This window comes from Benincasa hispida, chromosome 1 (assembly GCF_027475165.1).
Source record: "Benincasa hispida cultivar pf3 chromosome 1, pf3_genome.v1.1, whole genome shotgun sequence".
Taxonomy (NCBI): Eukaryota; Viridiplantae; Streptophyta; class Magnoliopsida; order Cucurbitales; family Cucurbitaceae; genus Benincasa; species Benincasa hispida.
The window spans coordinates 51,045,258-51,067,396 of NC_143478.1; the positions used below are offsets into that span (position 1 = coordinate 51,045,258).

Here is a 22,139-nt window from a genome sequence, read left to right on the forward strand (position 1 = left end):
GATGAGTGGTGCGATAAGCCCACAACGTTTCACCAATCTTTTCTTGCCAATCTCTTTTCAACTTGGAGAAAATTTTCTTTAGTAAGTTGCACAACGTCTTGTTGAATGCCTCTGCCAACCCATTCACAATGGTGTTATACATGGATGACTTGTACTGCTTGAATTTTAATTTCTCACACAATCTGTCCATTAAGCTATTAGAGAATTTTCTCCCATTGTCTGTCACGATTCGGTGGGAGATACTGTACCGATAGATGATGGGGTACGAATAAAGTCCACCACATTCTCTTTCTTAGCCTCCCTTAAAGCGATAGCCTCAGCCCATCTTGAAAAGTAATCAGTGGCTGCAAGGATATAAGAATGCCCTGCTGATGACTTAGGTGTTATAGTCGGGTGCAGAGGCTCGGGCAGTTGATGAATGAAATTCGCATGATATTAACAAGCTTCGCACTTCTTTGCGTATTCCATCAAATCTTGGATTATCCTTGGCCAATAGTAACCCATTCTGTTCAACTGGAACTATAGTTTTGGTCTGGATTGATGTGCGCTGCATATGCCTAAATGCAGTTCTTCTAAAGCCTTTGTCGACTCCTCTTTTCCAAGGCATCGCAGAAAGAGTTCTTCAAGGGATCGGCGATACAAAACCCCTTTATAGTAAATGAAATGTGCAGCCCTCCTTCGAGTCTCGGTTTTATGGTGAGGGTCGTCCGGAAGCCTTCCATGCTCAAGGTAATCTACAATAGGCTATTGTCAGTCCTCCTTGTCAGTTAAGTAAACTGATAATACATTCATTTCTTCACATGTGGTCTCAACCGGAGGCACAACATACCTTCGACAAGCGATATACTAAGAGATAAGTCATCTAGAACCGATAAGGTAGTAGCCAAGTTTGCCAAAGTGTCCGCCTTCTTATTTTCCATCCTCGGGACATGTTCCAATGTCATGCTTTCAAATTTTCCCATCAACTGTCGAGCATAAATGAAGTAAGGCTTCAAGTCATCATGCTTCACATCATACTGGCGTAAGAGCTGATTGATTATCAACTTTGAGTCACCGAAAATCTCTATGTAAGATACCCCAATCTCCAAAGCCATTTGGAGGCCGATTATCAAGGCTTGGTATTCGGCGACGTTGTTCGAGCATAATTCAGCAAGCGTGAAGCTATAAGGCAGCATGTGCTTTTCAGGTGAAATGAGGACGATGTATGCCCTTGCACCACTTGTTCGGGCCGCCCCATCGAAGAACATGACTCAAGGCCTTATGATTTATGTGAAAAGAACTGTATTGTCAGGAAAGTATTCACTTAATTTCCAATCTGATGGAACCGAGTGATCTGCCAAGAAGTCAGCTAATGCTTGCCCTTTACTCGCCTTTTGTGCCACGTAAATGATGTCGTATTACTGAAGCATGATTGCCCACTTGGCCAAACACCCCAAGATGATTGGCTTAGACAGAACGTACTTGGTTGGGTCAACTTTCGCAATTAAATGGACTGTGAAGGCTTGCATATAGTTTCTCAACTTATCTATAGCCAAGAAGAGTACAAAGAACATTTTCTCAATAAGAGAATAGTTGATATCAGCCCCGTTTAAGGTCCTGCTTAGGTAATAGAGAGCGCGCTCTTTTCCCTTCTCTTCTTGTTGTGCCAATAATGCCCCCAACGACCTTTCTTACAGTGCGATGTACAATATCAATGGCTTGACCGCTACTGGGGCTTCTAAGATAGGAGGACTGAGCCAGTACCTCTTTATGCTATCAAAGGTTTTTTGACAGGCCTTGTCCCATTCATATTTTTCTCCCTTTCTCATCAATTTTTGAAAGGGTTGACGCCGCCTGCTAGGTTAGAAATAAACCTCTAGATGTAGGCCAGATGTCCTTGCAGGCTCCTCAACTCATGTAGATTCCTTGCCCTTGGCATCTTCTTGATGGCATCGATCTTGGATTGATCTATTTCTATCCCTCGATGTCTTACAACGAAGCTCAGAAACTTCCCTGAGGTTATGCCAAACACACATTTGAAGGGGTTCACCTCTAACTGGTACTTTTGCAGGCGATCAAATATAGTTTTTAGATATTTCAAGTGTTCTTGTTGTCACTTGGTCTTGAGCACAAGGTCATCCACATAGCATTCCACGTGTTTGTGCAACATATTGTCAAACACCTTCTACATGGCACGTTGATAAATAGCACCAGTGTTCTTCAACCAGAAGGGTATTACCTTGTAGCAATATATCCTTTTTAAGGTTCGAAACGCCATCATTTCCTCGTCCGCAAGAGCCATTCGTAATTGGTTATACCCAGATGATCCATCCATGAAGGATAAAGCCTCATGTCTCATTGTTGCATCGACCATGATCTCTATGATGGGTAAAATTGTCTTTCAGGCATGCACTGTTTATATCACAAAAGTCCACGCAGATACGAACTTGCCCGTTCTTTTTTCCAACCAGGACAATATTGGCTATCCACGTTGGACTTTGTAGATGAACCCTGCTTCAATCAGCTTATTGACTTCAGCCTCAATCTGGGGGATAAGTTCCAGCCGAAAGCGTCGTTGAGCTTGCTTAATGGGTTGACACCCTTGTTTGATTGTGAATTGGTGGATTACTACCTTTGGATCCAGTTCCGAAATCTCTTTGTATGACCAAGCGAAAACATCCCTATATTCGGTGAGTAAACTCATGTATTCACCCCCTTCCTCTTCCGAAAGGGATGTACTGATGAAAGTCGGACGCGACTCCTCTGCTATGCCCAGATTCAGCTCTTTGAGCTTGTCCACTATGGGTTGACCACTATTCTTCAGAGCTTGTGGAGCGTCCTTCACTTCCTCCTCGGTCATACCTTCTTCAAATTCTTCAGTGATGGTGATGTGGTGGCACGAAGTTTCGCCTTCCTCTTGCTCTAAATTTCCATTATGAGGATTGGTGAAGACAACTTCGCATCTCTTTACTTTGAGCGAGCCCTCACTTGTGTTTACAGTAATGAAGGTCTTTCTCTTCATGCGTGAGAGGATGGTACTATGGATTTCCCCATCACTTCTTGCCTCTCCTAATGGTTTCTTGTCCGATGGCCTTTCAGCGTCTTTAAGGTCGAGGCATCACCAAATTGACACCCAGGGTATTGGCCCCCTCTTTCTTATAGTCGTATAGGGGACGTCACCATAGGCTTTTCCTTTCCTCTTTGCCTCACTAGAGACATTTTTGTCGAGGAAATCTTCAACCCTCTCGTGCTTTGGGCGATAAAAAATGTTGGTGCGGAGTTTTCCTTCACTTTCCTTTGGAACTGCATCTAGTCTCTCGAAGGCTGAAGGTCGCGCCACCATCGGTGGCTGACAGATGATTTCCTCCTTTTTTTCATTCGTCAGAGTCAACCTTCGAAAGACTGAGCATTGAGTAGTTCCAGGAATCATATGCAGACTTCTTCTTTCTGCTTCCGTCATGCTCAATCTCTCAAAGATCAAAGTGCGTGCAGCAGACGACCTAATATGGTCGAAGGCTGAGGCTCTTCTATCTTTGCCTTCCTTTTTCCCTGCATTATTGACTTCTTCTGTAGTGATATGGTTCCTGTTGGCCATTTTTACCTTTACCCTTCTGTTTAGGCGAACTGATTCTGACGATTTATATTTGAGTCCTGCCCTCGAAATAGGTATAGTGTGTCCCTCTTGCAAAAGCTTCTTTTGGGTCGATGGGAGTCTGGGTTGCGCATAAATCTTCAAGCTCTTGAACTTAGTATGAGTTGCAAAGTCATAACCCGACTTTGCCAATAGCTTATAACTCTTGAGATCGAATCCTTCTTTAATTCGCTTCTCGAGCATATTTAAATTCGTCACTTTCGCCTCTGGCTTGTGGACTTCCTGCATTGTAATTGGCGTGAGAGGTGTGACGAAACTCTCTTTTAGGATTTCTATATCGTCGACCTGCAAACTTTTTGAGCATTTCGTAAAAGGTGAGTCACCCTTCTTCCGTCTCGACAAAAGGACATAGCGCAGAATCAGAGGCTTTGAGCCTTTTTCGTCCCTTACCAGGGGTGTCTCTTCAACACTGGGGGATGTCCCACTCTCTTTTGGGCTGGAGGCTTGTACCTTGTTACCAATTTCTTTCTCTGTGTCTACTGGCGACCTTGACCGGGATCCATCTATTTTATTTGTTAGTGAGATCTCTGCAGGCATTGTTTCACCAAAATTCATGCTCTTTAGGTAAAACTTTGCATCTGTGAAGAGAGATTCGGCCTCAGAAAACGGATTAAAGTCTGCTTTAACTTTCTTAATCCCATCCTGGTAGAACTTGAATCATTGATGCAGTGTTGACGTAATCACACCATTCTCGTGAATCCAAGAGCGTCCCAATAGTAGCCGATAGGTGGTCTTTGAGTCTATAACGTGAAACAACACATCAACCTTTAGGTCGCTGGTGAGGAGCTCTAAGCGTATCATGCTTATCGCCCTTTGGCTGCCTTGGTTGAACCCTTGAATCACCAACTTGCTGTTCGACAACTCTTCCACATGAATGCCTAACTGTTTCATAGTTGCTTTAGGCATTATATGACAGTGGATCCATTGTCGATGAGAATTTGATAACCTCTTTGTTCTCGAATTCACCGGAGACATACAAAGGCCTATTGTTCAACTTGAATCCTAGCAACAGATCTTCGTCTTAGAAGTCTATGGATGTACAACACGAGGCGTACGCACGAGCTGCGGAGGTCGGTGCACTGGATGCGTTGGAGTCCAACAACGCCTCAATGAGGGTCATCTTAGTTTCTTGTGGGAGTGAGAGCGAGTCATCTATGCTGCCTGAAGATAAACCCTTTGATTCTTCTATCGATTTCAACAGGCTTGAAAGGCCATCTTCTTCTTCTGTGGTGCTAACAGCATGATATGTAGCAGATTCTAGCGTTTCACCTGAACCCAATCGCAGAAGTTCTCCGAGAGGACATCTGCTAACATCACCTGTTGCCTGGGATGAGGAACATCCTTCTCTCTCTCGTCAACAGCCTTGAGCTTTTGGGCCTTTTTTCTACCCTTCATTTTTTTGTGTTTTTCTCTCTCTTCTGTGACTTCGATAGGAGCGTGACTCTTTTTATGTATAGTTCGACCCTTTCTTCTTATGGTGTGTCACAAGGATCCAACCTTCGTTATCGTCATTATCAACGTGTGCTCCTCTGTTAAGATTTCTGCCGGTGCGCTTGGAGTTACCGTCACTGCAGCATGATTTGTTTGGACCAACTCGTCTAGATCTAGCTCTGTTTCCCTCTCATAACCCTGTTAGGGTTGATACCCTAAAGTCTCATGTCTTGTAGTTTGTAAATAATTTGTACGAACGCTTGTGATGTATAATACATGATATTTACTTCACATCTTGTTTTTGCTTTGTTGTTTGTTTTATTTGCTTTACCACAAACCAATAAACCTAAAATCCCTGGTTATCTGAATGTAACTTAAGCATGTATGTAGTGACATATAAGTGGATTATGTCTTAAGTGATAACCAAAATGGTCTGTAGTATATAAATATAGTAGGGAAACCTTATCCTGGTAACGCTACGGATGTGGCTCACTTTTTGGAATGGTTACAAGTGTTGTGACTTGTCATAGATGGTCTGATCCTGATTATTCGTGTAAGGGACATGCGAGCGAGGGCGTCCAATACAAAGAGTTTGCATAAGACCTGACCACGAAGTGTTAACATCTCGTTATATAACACTGTTCATGACAGAGACTTTACTTCACTAGGATGACCATAGGTAACATGACCTCAATCCTAAGTGAGTTGGGAACTCCTGCCATTGAAGACGGTCCTTTGATTTGTATGGGTGCTAGTGGCCAGGTCACCGACTCAAACTTACCACTTTGATGATTCTTCTGATTTGAGAGCTGGGAACTCAGCTACACAAAATGGAATTCACTTCTTCCCCGATGCAGGGGCAAGTAGATAGATAGCTCCCTTAAGCGCTGCTCTAGAGCTTGAACAATGTGGTGCCACACACCTGCTTTTAGCTCGAGAAGTGTTCACACGTAGTTGGACTATGTTGTATTGTTCATTAGAGGAATCAGTGGTACTTAAGAAGTGAGATGTAACTACAGAGGGAAAATGATAAATTGGCCCACCTGTACTTACGAGCATCTGTGAAGGGTCATTGTACTCATGATTGGTTATATCCGATGGACACATAAATATATCTGTGGTAAGAAGAGTTCAGCTATTGGTCTTTAGTAGAATGACTGGCAGTTAACGGATGATGGATCTCGTGGCTAAAGAGTTTAGTCAGCTATTCATGTACCGTTGGAGCTTCGAGCCACAGGTCCATAAGGTCCCCTTGGTAGCTTGGAAAAAGTTGAGAATAAGTTTTTGGGTCAGTTTGAAATTTTCAAATTGACAAGAGGGAGTTCGATTATATATGATATAATTAAACTGGTTAATTATATATGATATAATTGACTAAATGTATGAGATTAATTATTTTTAAGGAAATTAGATATAAAATAATTTATATCAAGTACAGGAGAAATTACTATAGTAAATATATGATATCAAACTATAGGTTAAGAATATTATATTATATTATTATTTAATTAAATAGGCGGTTATGAGATAATTGGCCGAGAATTTCTCTGGAATCGTGCGAAAGTGGAAAAATTGAATTTGATTCTTGTAACTGAAGAATAAAATGAATTTTTTTTCATTTTGTAATATACGCAAGAAATTCGCTCACTGTGTGAAAACTTCACGATCGCTTAACGTTGAGAGCATATGCGATAGCGCCCATCGTCCTAAACGATCGCACACCCGCACACTAAACAATCGCATGCGATTTCTAAATGATCGCTTACCTTTTCTAAACGATCGCTTAGCGTGCTGAGCAGAACTAAACGATCGCTTACTATTTACTAGACGATTCCTTAGTAAAACCTACACGATCGTGTACCTTTTCCTAAATGACAAGCACTCGACTATACGATAGTCATCTACTATCTCCCACTTACTTGTTCGTTCTATACAATCGTCTTTTCCTCCTCCCTCTACCAATTCCATCAAAGTCCTCCCTTTGGATTCTCACTCCGAGAATACCGGGGGCTTCGAGTGGTGGTGTCGTCCCTGGTTGTTGTTGGTTCGTACGCTGCTGTTCGTGTAGATGATCGTGGTGCTGTTAGGCGATTAATTGCTGGGTGACAAGGATCGAGGAGGAGTTACTTCTGTTAAACTGAGTTCGAGTGAAGATTGTCTTCAACTGGTACGTTTACTCAGTATTTTGTATTTTAATTGTTAAAGCATGCCTATGATTAGTGTTACAATGCATATCTATTTGTTAGAATGTATGTGTGGTAATTCGGTCACAATGAAATCGGAAAGATCCGAACCCGCTCATGGATACTCTTGTTCAAGAGCTCCTTCAATTGGTATCAGAGCTAGGTTACTGATATTCCAATTTCATTGATGCAACGAATTGCATATACTTTTGCAGTGGGTGCATATCTACTCTTTGTTTAATTGGAAAATTGTTTGTGGATGTGTAGATTAATGGAGTTTTCTGGGATGAATTCTCGGTTTGATTAATTCTTTTGCATTTTCGATTAATTGTAAAGGCCCCTGCGTTTCTGGGCATAATTAATATTTATCGAGTTTGTAATTCAAAGTTAGTTTGAGTCTTGAGTCGTTCGTGAAGAATTTCGGAGCCAGGGTTGCTGTTCTTCGAGGAAGAAGACGATCAAGGGTTGATCGGGTCATGTAGACGATGGGGTAAGCGATCGTTGAGTATCGGATTCTTAGGTATCTTTTAACGTGCGTACACACTAGACGATCGTTTAGCTCAACAAGCTTCATTGCTTAGTAACTGACTAAACGATCACAGAGTATCGCATGGTCAATCGTTTACCTTTCGCCGCGTTAAGCGATCGCCTAGACGATCAGGCTTCGCATCCTGGTTGTCGTCTAAGCGATGATTTAGGTTTTCACGCTATCGTCTAGTGTGCACTAAACGATCATTTACCTGCGGCGTTTACTAAACGATGGAGTTTTTCCTGGCAGTTCAAGACCCGGTTCACCTGTGAACCGGTTTGCTCGATGGAAAATGTAATAGATAGAGTTATTTCATTTCGATTTTGTAAAGGTTCATCCCGGTCCATTAATCCTTGATTTATTACATGAGATGTATGATTATTTATATGTCATATGGTATGCACATATAGTAAATCCCACCTTAGGTTATACATTGGTGATGCATCATCTCTTTATTATAAATGTTATAATTTAGAGAAGCAAGATTTAATTATGTAAGAGCATGCTTATGCATCATATAATATAAGTGTTATATTTATACATGCATAAAAAGTATTAACATGCATCATCTTTATATTATAATTGTTATAGTATAAGGGTGTATGGAAAACATGTTTGCTTGGTTATTACGCATATATAAAAGTTATGTATAGTAATGACTGGACATTGCATGAAACATGACACATAGGTTTGTTTATAAGCGTTATAAACACCTAGTTGTGCGCAATGTGTTTTAGTTGTTTCTTTTTAATGGTTAAAGAGAAATTAGAAGTAAAAGTAATAAAAAAGACATGCATGCGCACTTACGTTTAATTCATAGTTTTAAAATGTTTAAAACTTGGATAACATAGACCTAAGATCACGGTTCTAATATGATTAGCAACCTTTAGGCTTTAATCTTTTAATCAGTTTAATAGGATTAAATTGACTAATAATAGGTTAAAGTGTAGAAAATCTATCTATAAGGGACCTTTTGTCTAAGGCGGGTTCTATCCAGGCTAGGGTATTTAAGTTGACGGAAACGTAACACCCCTACCTGTGAACCTACCTAGAAAGGTGAATTAGATAGATTTGATGCATGCATGCAAGTTAAGGACAGTCCATTAAAGTGTTTAAATGTGACTACTTGAACTTGTTCATATTTCATAGACAAAAGTTGTCTATGAGCGAACTTAAAGAGTTGACTTAGACTAAAATCAGTAGCCGGATTGTCTAGGTTAATGAACCCCTAGGTAGAATATTCAGTGGGAGGTACTTGGGGCATATGATGCTTCATTTAAACCTTTCATATTTCTCCTATATAGTCCATACCGTGAGATCTACCCTCAGCCTCGTGGCACCCTGGGAGTGTCCCACTAAAGAATGGTATTTGGGTAGGTCAATATCAAAGTGGATGGAGAAAGTGTTCATAGTAAGTGGGAGCGGGAAGTGCGACAACATATCCCTAGGTCTCCCTCGGTGGATTGAATAAAGTTTCTGCGCATCACCTCGAGGCACCCTGAGAGTGTCCCCCCTATATGATGACAGTTTTGCGCGTTTCTTTATTTGATCTTTTGTAAGAGGATAAGGTTACTTAGTCTCTTGTCCTAATATGCTTCTTCTCTATGGTGGGCTCATTAGGGCGAGACTCTGGCACCGAAAGCGAGGGGTCACACTTACATAGAATTGTTAAAGATTAACAATTCTAGACCAAATAAATGGTGGCTGTTAGGTTCAGTTCCAAGAGTTGGTTCTGCCTAATGGTTGAGAAGGTCTCATCCCAGTGAAGGGGCATCTGATCACCCGACTGGTGACGTTTGTCCTATCTCACTGGGGCATCATTGCAAAATAGAAGTCTTTACACTTAAGGTACTTGAAACTGTTTTGCAAAATTAATTGGTTAAAATGTGGTTTAGCAACAAGTTTTGAATAATGGCCACAACCACAATTTCTTTGCTTAGCACCGAGAAATTAACTGGCGATAACTTTTCGATATGGAAACATATGATCACGACGATATTGATCATCAAGGATCTCATGTTTGCCCTTATGGAGGTCTGTCCTTCTATTCCAGCTCCCAATGCCGCTTGAAATGTTCGAGAGGCATATGAGCGATGGACACGAGCAAATGAAAAGGTCCGAGCCTATATCTTGGCAAGTCTTAATGACGTCTTGGCCAAGAAGCATGAGCCCATGGTCACAGCGTGCGAGATCATGAAGTCCTTGCGGGCGACGTTTGGACAACCGTCTGAACAGCTCAATCACGAAGCTTTAAAGTATATATTCAACTCCAAAATGGAAGAAGGCACTTCTGTTTGTGAACATGTGCTTAACATGATGGTCCACTTCAATGTGGCGGAGTTGAATGGGTTTACCATCGATGAGGGCAGCCAGGTTAGCATAATCCTGCATTCATTGCTGGAGAGCTTTCTACACTTTGTTAGCAATGTGATTCTTAACAAAGTGAAATACACCCTTACAACTCTCCTCAACGAGTTGCAGACCTACCAATCTTTACTGAAAAGTAAGGAGAGGAAGAAGACTGAAGCAAATGTTGCTTCGTCTTCCAGGACATTCCATAGTGGTTTGACTTTAGGAACGAAGTTTGCACCTTCTACTTTTAACTCTACAAAGGGAAGAAGAAGAAAGGTGGTAAGGGAAAAATGAAGACGCCTGCTAACGCGCCGCCTGTCACCCCAAGAAGGCGTCCACCGCCGGTTGAAAAGGAAAAATGTTTCCACTGCAACCAGGATGGACACTGGAAGAGGAATTGTCTCGCCGGCTGAGGAAAGGAAGGCCACCAAGGCTAAGGCCAAGGCCAAGACAGATAAAGGTAAATATGATTTACTTGTACTTGAAACTTTTTTAGGGGAGAATGATGATTCTGTCTTGATAATTGATTCGAACGCCACTAATCATGTTTGTTCTTCTTTTCAGAGGATTAGATCCCAGGGAAGCTGGTGAGATAAAAATTCGAGTAGGCACCGGGCACATCGTCTCAGCTGCGGTAGTGGGAGGGATCCAGTTAACTTTACCAAATAGGTTTCTTGTTTTAAATGATGTATATATTGTTCCTGAACTTAAGAGGAACCTTATTTCTGTAAAGTGCTTGCTACAATGTAAATACACTATTTTATTTAATGTGGATAAAGCGTTTATTCATAAAGATAGTGTTAATATTTGTACGACGTATCTAGAAAATAACTTATATGTGCTAAGACCGTTAGCCATTAGTTCCCTTCATAACACAGAGTTGTTTAAAACTGTTGTAACTCAATCTAAACATCAATGAATTTCTCCAAAAGAAAATCAATTTTGACACCTTTGATTAGGGCACATCAATCTCAATAGGATTGAGAGATTGGTGAAGAATGGCCTTCTAAGTGAGTTAGAAGAAAATTCTTTACCGATCATGTCTTGCAGCTGTTAAACTGACATAGAGGCCACCGAAGCTGATTGTCGAGTTGGTTTTCTTGCAAGACGGTATTCTCTTTGTCAGTTGCTTTAACCGTAGGTGCTTGGCTTGATTCAGCAGCCTTTTAAGACTGCATCTATTCTCTCAGGGACAGCAATCTCATGGTCTCGCTCCTTGACGACTTTCATTAGAAAGTTAATCTTCCTTTCAATCTCTGCCATGGCCGCTTCAGCCGTTAGATCTGCCATCATGATGGAAATCACATCTAGCTGCGAATCCTTTTTTGGCTTACTCGAGGTAGAAGTAGAGTTATCAAACAGAGGGTTCTTCTTGATGACAACCCCACCTTGTGGGGACTTCGTCATTTGACTCAAGATGTTGTGCGCAATGAGGGAGCTTTACTCTTTCTCCTACGTTACTTCCCTTGAGCAATGGGTAACAAGTCTCGTGTAAGAGCTATTTATGGAGGAAGCTCTGGATGTCATCTTCTTTGGTGCCATTTGTCTTATTTGGATGCTAAGAGAGAGATAGGAGGTAGAGAGGTTCCACTGGGTGTGCCAATTTATTCACACGAAGCTTCCTGAGAAACGTATTTCGTGGAGTTAAACTTGAGTTGGTGTTAGTGTTGATGTTGATTTAATGCGATGTAGTTTAATCTATAGTACTTGATCCTTTGATTCTCTCTCGGTTGAGTGGATGTGCGTGACTTGAAGAAGAAAGGCACCAAACGTTCTTGAAGTAGGAGTCTTGGAAGAGTCTTTATGTCTTCAAGGGTCTTCTGTCTTTTAGGAGTGCAGCTTCAAGAGTCTTGAGAGTCTTCTGCTTGTTGATGGATTCTCTCTGGGCTCTCTAAATGCATGATTGCTGACCTCCACAAATGAGGAGAGCTCCTCTATTTATAAAGTTCTCTGATGGGCTTGGCCTAGTTGGCCCATCGGTCTAGGCTTGGTTGGCCCATGGGCCTGATTAATTGGACTCGGGTCTCACCTTTAGGCTGTATTAAATGGATTTGGGCCTATTTTAGAATTCTAGGCCCAAATTAAGCCCATATTTAGGCTTAACGGACCAACGCTCAAATTATACGTCAAATTGGGCGAAATTAATTTTACTTAATCCAACGCTTGTGACGAAAACTTAGAATTTGTCTTCAACTTCAATTTGCAACACATGTCAACTCTTAATTGGTCACAAATTTGATGATTTCGAAATTTCGTCATTAATTTAGTAAATGACGTGGCGATCCATGATTGGTCTGAAATTTCTCCTCCAACACTAACCTACATGCTCTTAGATTAAATTGGATTCTTAGCGGACATAAAGAACTGGAAACACATGCACTAAGCTTTAGGATTCAACTATGTCGATTAACTGTTAGGAAAAGCCATGCTCAATTAACCCAATATTCTTCAAATCTAAATTAAACACGCAATGCAAATATTCAAGGTCAGCCTATAAACCTAAGCATATGATTTAATCGAAGCTTCCGGGGTAAGCTCAAAGCATAGACGAACTACTAGGATACGTGCGAGCTCGAGATTAACTAGCGATAGAATTGCAATCATGATAGAGGTGTCAATCCAACACACAAATGCAATTCGAAATCAAGCAAGATTAAAAAAAAACACAAATACGAATTAAAACACAACTTTGGGTAGGAAACTCAATAATTTACATTAATCCTCAATTCAGGAACTAGATAGAAAGATTACATCATCGATTCATAGAAAAAGAAATGAGATATGATCCAGTACATGTTCATAATCCAAAACCAAACTAAAAACTATCTAATGATATTGAAAATAAAGAGAGAAAGGAAGAAAATAGGCCTCTCCCTAGCCTCCATCGAAATTCAACCTATCCCTATTAATTTTCGGCACACTCTAACCTAAATTGGAAGAATTACATTTATAGAAAAGGGGACAACGTTGCAACACTTTATGAAGCGTTGCAACACTGTTGTGGCTGGTCTCGAGTGCTAGGCACAAAAGTTCAATGCTAGGTGTTTACTTACGCATGCGAGGGTTTCTCCGCCTTTCAACATCATAGCATTGTAAGCCCAACGCTGTAAGACAGAATGGGTAGCGTTGCAACATTGTTGATGAGCATCGCAACACTACCCATTCTGTCTTACAGCATTGGGTGAGTGTCAGGCTAATGCAAATCATGAGTGTCGCGATGCTGAAGCTGGGGCATTTTGGTCTTTTTGATTCCTTTGAAGCTCGAATGCGCAAATCACCTCCACATTGCTTCAAATTAACCTCGTTCAACTCCAAATAACCAATTCTACATCTCAGTTGCTTGATACCTACAAAAATAGGAAAACGAACACATAAAATCCAATAACGAGCTCGAATTAAGCTAGAAATAATGGCTATTTTTTAAAGCTATCAATCGGTGAAACAAAACTTCCTTTGTTTGTGCCACGATAGCCCTGAAAAAATTGGCGTCGTTGCTTGGGCGACTTGGCAATTAGCCTAGGAGAATTTTTAGATTCCAAATAAAAAATAAAAAATAAAAAAAAGAGAGAAAGTGTGTTACTGCTTACCTTTGGTTTATGACTCGCTTCTCTAAGAGAGCAGATTTCATTTTTGTTATAGATATAAGAGGAGAGGAGAACCCGAAGGAGGCGTAGAGAAATGATACCAGAAGAAGGAAATTGACAAGTTGCTGACGATACGACAAGAGCAATGAGAGAAGAAGTTCGTGAGAAAACTCTGAGGGAACTGGCAGAGCTAGACATGGACTAGTAGCCCCTTTGCATCGTTTTTCCAATTACCACTATACCGTTTGAACTAAAGCAAAGGCTGATGAATCTATTACCTACCTTCAGATCGAATGTAGGGGAGAACCTCCATAAACACATCAAGGACTTCCATATGGTCCGTGTAAGTATGCGACCCCATGGAGCTATAGAAGAACAACTGAACCTTAGGGCTTTTCCTTTTTCATTACAGGGTGATGCTAAGGATTAGTTGTATTACTTACCTCCAGGGTTGGTAACTACTTGGAATGAACTTAATAAGAAATTTCTTGGAAAAAAAAATTATGGCTTCTTGAGCTATTTAATAAGAAAAGATATTTATGGGATTAAACAATTTGTTGGTGAATCGTTGTCTGAATATTGGGAACGATACAAACGTTTATGTGCTAGTTTTCGCCATCCCTAGATTTTTGACCAATTGTTGATTCAATATTTCTATAGTGGTTTGTTTGCCAGTGATAGTAGCCCCATTGACTCAATTGCTGGAGGCGCTTTTGCTGATAAGACACCCAGAGAGGCCCATGAATTAATCTCATGCATGGTTGAAAAGAACCAGAATTTTGGAACCATGGCTTCTGAATCTAATTCAATTGCTAATTCAGAGGTAAAAGAATTAAGATCTCAAATATCTAATTTAACTTCCCTTGTGACGCAGATGGCCCAAGGAGGAGTTTCTCAGGTGAAGGCTTGTAAAGCTTGTGGAATAGTAGGACACACCTCTGAAACATGTCCTCAAGCCCAAGTCAATGCAATTAAAGGGTTACCAAAGGAAATACGACCCCCATGCTCTGGTGTATAATCTAGGATGGTGTGACCACCATAATCTCAAATAGGGAGGTTGGGGCCAAGGATAAGGGCATGACAGTTCCAATCATTCCAATCAGTCGTTGTCATCTTCCTCTGGTATGTCTTTAGAGGATATTGTAAAATATTTGGCTGAGAACTTCGTAAAATTTCAACAGGAAATCCAGCAGTTGCAAAAGGACACCAGGGCATATCAGTAAGAAACTAAGATGAGTATGTAAAATTTGGGCACTCGGGTCATACAATTAGCTGTTGCAGTAAGTCGGATGGAGAGCAAAGGTCCAGGGAAGTTACCTGCCCAACCAGACCATGCCATTGTGAGTGCCATCACACTCAAGAGTGGTAAGGAGCTTCCATCACCCGTGACCTCTCTAGACACCTCTCCTCTACCTAGTAAGTCCAATGAAAAAGATAAGAAAAATAAGACTGAATCCGAGGCACGCCCGTCTACACCTAAGGTAAGTACTTCTCCTTCACCTTATGTTGAACCTTATATCCTTAAAGCCCTTTTTCCTAGTAGGTTGGCAAGACCAAAATAGGAACATAGGGACAAATAGTTGATCGAAATGTTTAAAAATGTTCAGATAAACATTCCTCTCTTGAACGTAATCCAACAAATTCCAAGGTATGCTGAGTTCCTCAAGGAACTTTGCACCAAGAAGAGGATAGGTAAGAATATGGAACGGGTTGTGGTAAGTAAGAATGTATTGGCTCTACTTAAACGTAATATGCCTGAAAAATGTCAAGATCTAAGTATGTTTACTTTACCCTGTGTTATTGGTAATAGAGTCATTCGACATGCAATGCTTGATCTAGAAGCTTCTATCAATGTCATGCCTTATCATGTGTATGAAAATCATAAATTGAATGAATTGCAAAAAAACTTATGTGTGCATCCAATTAGTTGATAGATCTTATATCCAACCTTTAAGGATAGTTGAGGATGTATTATTGCAAGTTAAGGATTTGATTTTCCCCTTTGATTTCTACATTTTGAAAATGGATGAAATCTCTTCCCCTTCCTCTTTTACAATTCTGTTAGGAAGGCCCTTTATAAAAACTACAAAGGCAAAAATTAATTGATAAGGGCTGTCTTTCTACAGAAATCGATGGGGAGGTAGTTGCATTTAATATGTATGATGCCATGAAATTTCTTAAGGAATATTTGAAGGCACATGATTTATTAGATGAAATTGTTTTGCATGATGGTGATGATGTTGATGTTGATAACCTCGAGGAACATGACTTACATGATTTATCTCTTTCTGCTGTTGATGTTGATAACCTCAAGGAACCTTCTTCTAATTTTTATACTATTGATTTGTAGGTACAAGGGATTGAGCTAAAGGCTCTCCTTGGTCGTTTGAAATATGTGTACCTGGACGAAGGGAACACCCTTCTAGTTATAATCTCCAAGGAATTGACACCCACCCAAGAGGAATCCTTAGTTGAGACTCTGAAGACCTACAAGAAGATTGGGTGGACTCTTGATGATCTCAAGGGAGTGAGCCGTTTTCTTTGCATGCATAGAATCACTTTGGATGAAGGAGCCAAGCCCACAGTTCAACACCTCATGAGACTCGTCCCCACAATGAAAGACATTCTCAAGGAAATTATTAAGCTCAATGAGGCCGATATCATTTACCCAATTCTTGATAGCAAGTGGGTGAGTCCTATCACGTGGTTCCAAAAAAGACAGACATGAGAATTATGGAGAATAACAAGGGTAAGGTAGTGCTAATGACCATTCAGAATGGATAGAGGATGTGCATCGACTTTTGAAAGCTCAACGAGATAACTACAAAGGATCACTTTCCTATCCCTTTCTTGACCAAATGGTCGAACGGCTTGCCGGAAAGCCATTCTTTTTTTTTTTCTTGATGGATTCTCCAGGTTCTACCAAATCCCAATTGCTCAAGAAGACCAAGAAAAGACTACCTTCACTTGCACTTATGGGACTTCTGCCTTCAGGAGGATGCCATTTCGGCTTTGGAACGCCTCAGATACGTTCCAAATGTGTATGATGAGTATTTTCTTCCAATTTCATAGAAAAGTGCATTGAGGTATTCATGGATGATTTTATAATTTATAGAGAGTCTTTCGATGATTGTTTTCATAATCTTGGTCTGGTAATAAAACGTCGCATTGAAACTAATCTTGTGCTGAAGTATAAAAAGTGTCACCTTATGGCTTCACATGGGATTGTTTTGGGACATCTAGTTTATATAGGGGGAATTGAGGTAGACAAGGAAAAGATAGATGTTATTGCTAACCTCTCTTATCCTACATGTATTAGGGAGCTTCGTTCTTTTCTTGGTAGCAGGTTTTTACCGACATTTCATCAAGGATTTTTTGAAGCTGGCACTATCACTATCAACATTGTTGCATAGAGATGCACCTTTCAATTTTGACAAGGAGTATCAGAAGGCCTTTGATACTTTGAAGGAAAAGTTTACCACCACCCCGATTCTTCAGCCTCCACGATGGGGCGCATAGTTCGAGATCATGTGTAATGCTAGCAATCTAGCAGTGGGGCGGTTCTAGGACAGCAGGTCGACAAGAAAAGTCATGTTATATGCTTCGCATCAAGGACCTTAAATCCTACCCAGATAAACTACACCACGACTAAGTAAGAATTTTTGGCAATCATTTTTGCTTTAGACAAATTTCTCTCTTACATTCTTGGCTTTCCTGTTACTATTTATATTGACCATTCGACTCTTAGGTACCTCATGACCAAGAAGGAGTCTAAGCCTCCATTCGTGCATTAGATGCTTCTTCTTCAGGAGTTCAACTTGACCATCAACTATAGAAGGGGAGCAGAAAACTCAGTGGCAAACCACTTAAGCAGGATTGTGCAAAACCACTAAATTAATTAAATTGGGTATTTAATTAATTTAATATTTGATATTAAATTATTATTTATTTAATTAATTAATTTTGTTTAATTAATTATTTAAATATAACATTATTTTTCATTTTTTTAATTTCAAAATTCAGATTTGAATTTAATTTAATTTAAGTGAAAATTAAATTCATTTTGAAAAATGAAATTAAAAGAAAAGGAGTTAGTGGATTAATCCACTAATTAACACCTAGCCCACTTTTTTTTATTTCTTGAGGTGTCAATGAACTTAAAATGGAAGTTCTTACATGATAATGTTACATAAATAACTTTGAATTTTTAGAGTAATGGGATCATGCAATTGAATTTCTGAAAATTCAACTCTTTCTCTCAAAACTCTCTCCTTTTCGATATCAAATTGGTTTCAATTCAGTGTATTCACCACACAATTTAAGTTAGAGGATAGTAGAGAAGATCACTGTGGTACTCTAATATCAATTTGGAGGCCTAATTCCTAGAGAGGAACAGAAACTTCAGGTGTTTATCAAAGGTATTGTACTCTTGAAACCCTCTTTCTGCAAACTTTTTTTTAAGGATTCTTTTAAACTCAAATTAAGTGTAATTAGAGTACTTATTTATTCTTATTTCTTTTGCTGCATGTTAGTTTAATCTATCACATTCGTCAAATCGAATGGCATTACTAAGAACAAAAATGCCCATATCTAGTCCTGAAAGCAGTCTTTGGAATATCTGCCTCTTTTACTTTTAACTGATGATATCCTGATCTCAAATCTATCTTAGAGAACATTGTAGTTCCCTTTAACTGATCGAAAATATCATCTATACGAGGTAAAGGATACTTATTTTTTATTGTTACCTTATTTAACTGCCTGTAATCTATACACAACCTAAGAGTGTCATCCTTCTTCTTTACAAATAAAATTGATGCTCCCCAAGGTGACACATTGGGCCTAATGTACCCTTTATCAACTAAATCCTATAACTGCACCTTCAGCTCTTTTAACTCAACTGGCGACATTCTATATAGTGTCTGTGAAATAGGTGTTGTACCTGGAATTAGGTCAATAGTAAACTCGACTTCCCTGGCAGGTGGCAATCCTGACAACTCTTCAGGGAATACATCAAGAAACTCTTCTTGCTTCAACCTTTTATCCTATGAAACAACCACATGTGCTACATAGGCAACACATCCTTTGCTTAACAGCTTCTTAGCTTTAACTGTTGATATCAAACTGCAAGGGAGAAGTCTTTTACTTCTTACAAACCATAACTTCTGCTCTCCTGGCCTTCTAAACACCAGTTCTTTCTTAAAAAAATCAATAGAGGCGTGATTATTGCTTAGGAAATCCATGCCTAAAATAGCCTCGAACTGTAGTAATTCTAATTGAATTAGATCCAAACTCTAGTTGTCAATAACTACTTCACAATTCCTATAATATTCATGCACCACTAAAGCATCTCCAACATTCGTAGAAATAAACTGAAGGAACATAAAGAATATCATGCATAGCAGAAGCAAGGATCGATAACGTTCTTATTACATAAAACTAAGAATAAGCATGCGTAAAGTGTTAGAAAATACAACCTTTATAGAATCCACCGCAATCTTTCTCTTCGTGCTCGATTGACACCACCAACGATAAATTCTCGCTATTCTACGGTTGAAGAACACGGTGGTGGGACCATTTTGTTAGTGAAGACAAGGGAATTTCACTCTAGAAAAGTGGAGAGTAAAGAGATTTTTGTGGAAGAGTCAAGTGAAAAGTCAAATAAGCATTAGTTTTATCACATTTCAAAAACCAAACTATTCAAAGACAAATTACATACAAAATACTATTTTGCATGTCTTCCACCTCAAAATCCATTAGCATATAATCTTTAGGTGTCAAGCTTTGGAAGTGTCTTCAAAGTCCACTTAGTTAATGGGAAAATCTACCAATTGGATTTTTTCACTAACTAATTTTAATATAAATAAAACAAACTTTTATGAAAAAAACATTTTCATATTTAGAAAATATTAAAAATAAATTTAATATCACATATTAAATTATTTTTGACACCTAACTTTGATTAATAATATTAATCAAGTTTAAAAAACACTTTCATGCTAATGTTCAAGAATATTCTAAATAATAATAATAAATTAATTATTTAATTGTAAATTATATCTCATATTTTATACAAATTTCTCTAATGCCTGAATTTGAACATGTCAAATTCTTACTTCATTTAGTTTTTCAATTTTTTCTATAGTGAGCTAGAAAGAAGACCCGATGGACCTACAGATCATGGGCTCCAACGATATGAGATTAATCGGTCAAACTCTTTAACCTAGTTAATCAATATTCATTAACTAGCAGGATTGTCTGCTTTAGCATGTAGTTGCACTCCCCTCACTATAGATATATTATGTGTCCATTTGATATAACCATGATAAGTAAGTCAACCCTTCGCTGGTTGTTCGTAATAACAGTTGGGTCATAAGTTGTTTTTCGAGATTACATCTTGCTTCTTAAGTCCCACTGATCCTCTAATGAATAATTGGTTTGTAATCTAATCCCTAAACCAAGTCCCTCTCGGGCCAATGAGTGGGTGAGGCTCCTTGTTCAAGACCTGAAGTTAGCAGTTAAGGGAACAACTTCTCTACTATCCTTAAAAGCGGGTAGGAGTGAATTCTGTCTTGCACCTTATGTCTCCAGCTATTTGCCCAATCTTACCTCTGAAATGGGAGGCTTAATTAGCCAACATTGTTGAGTCAACCCTCACCCATGCAAATTTAAGGTTAATCTCGAATAAATAGAAGTTCATACTTAACTCAGGATTAAGGTTAAGTTACCTAGGTCATCACTTTGAAATAGTCAGTCTTAAATAGTAAACAACGTTATAAAGTAAGAGTGACTTAATTCTTGGTTTGATCTTATGCAAACTCATTGTATAAGATTCCCCCGCTCCTCATGTCAATACATGAACGAATCAAGATCACTCCATTTATAGCACTTTACAACAAATTGTAACAACTACAAAGAGGGTCACATCCGATAGTGTTACCAGAATAAGGTACCCAATCTTATTCGTATATTATAGACCATTTTGGCTATTTACTAAACTTGATCCACTCTTATGTCTCGACCTAAAGTTCATGTATTCATATAATAGCCATGGATCTTTAGTTTATTGGATTTAGACTTTACAAGTGCAATTCATATATTCAATAACAGTTTTATTGAATAAATGTCAATAACATCTTTATTGATAATAAAATATGTTTAACATGACAAACTGCGAGTTTTAGGACATAGATCCAACATAAACAAGTCCTCAGGCATGCTTTCAATCATCCTATATATGATGCAAACATGCTAGATATGAATGAATTTGTAGCACCAAGATCTAGTAATACATAAGCAGATTGGTTACATAGAGTAACTTTACCAGTCATAACATCTAGTGCCTCCTCCGCCTCCTGGTGGGTGGCAAACACTTTACCATGTTGCTGAGGTTGTCCTACTACTCCCTTCTATTTAGCTCCATTGGAACCCTCGCCTTTGGCTCTAGTTGCCTTCAGTTGATCCACTGTCTAAGAAGTCGCCTTCTATTCTACTTGAGTTTCACGAACTAATTGTGGACACTCTCTTTTAAAATGGTCTGTCTGTCTACACTGGAAACAAACGTTTCTTTCACTGTAACACGTCCCCAGATGATGCTTGCCACAGTTCACACATAGGGGCTTCTCACCTGTACTTGCTACAGACTTGTTAGCATGTCCAACCCTGATCTATTAAGTGAACCAATTTAAGGTCCCAACCTCTTCCTGCTCGAACCCTGCTGGCTCACAACTCCCTGTCCTTTCATAACTGACTGTCTAGAGAAATGAGGTTTGAAACTCTTACCTCTCGATTCCATTGGAGCTCTCTATTTCTCCTCTTTTCCTTTTTGCACTGATCCACATATGCTAGGCTCCTTTCAACTCTAATGGTCGTCTCCACTAACTAAGTGAAATCCATTCAGTTAGCTGTAAAAGTGACTGGAGTATAATCTCCTTCCTCAAGCCATTCTCAAACCTCTTGCATCTATCTTTTTCTTTCACTATGATCAGAAAAGCATATTAAGACAGCTCCTTCAATTTTTGCTAATCGGAGAGACTCATCTCTCTTAGCTTCTCTACACAAGCTAGGATACTACTTATCTTTAAAAGCATTCCTGAACTCCGACCAGGTCATAACCTCTGATCAGTTCCTACTGGCGTAGATGATCTTCCACCATTTCTCGACTTTGTTCTGTAATAGGAACACTGTTAACCCAACCTCACAGTCGTTAGGACATCTCATCACATTAAAGCATTTCTCAATCAAATCTAACCATACCTCAGCATCTGCTGGATCGGTGGCTCCTTCGAACATCGTCGCACTTAAGGCTTTGAGCATTTCGATGTCATACTTCTTTTTTGGTTTTACCTGTATGACTCCTACACTTGCTGCCAATCTCGAGGTGATCCTATCAAACACCTTTTCCTCTAACTGAGGATCTGCTCTTACTTGTG

The 22,139-nt window shown here is 39.4% G+C and overlaps 1 protein-coding gene across 1 annotated transcript; it reads right to left on the bottom strand.

The window, feature by feature from the left end:
* Window positions 1-222: 222 nt before the first annotated feature.
* On the bottom strand, window positions 223-1,247 carry LOC150038526 (uncharacterized). The gene is made up of 2 exons (XM_090313468.1): window positions 830-1,247; window positions 223-344 (listed from the first exon to the last, which is right to left on the bottom strand). Exons 1-2 carry the CDS (start codon window positions 1,245-1,247, stop codon window positions 223-225), a joined length of 540 nt encoding a protein of 179 aa, XP_090169594.1.
* Between the last annotated feature and the right edge of the window lie 20,892 nt (window positions 1,248-22,139).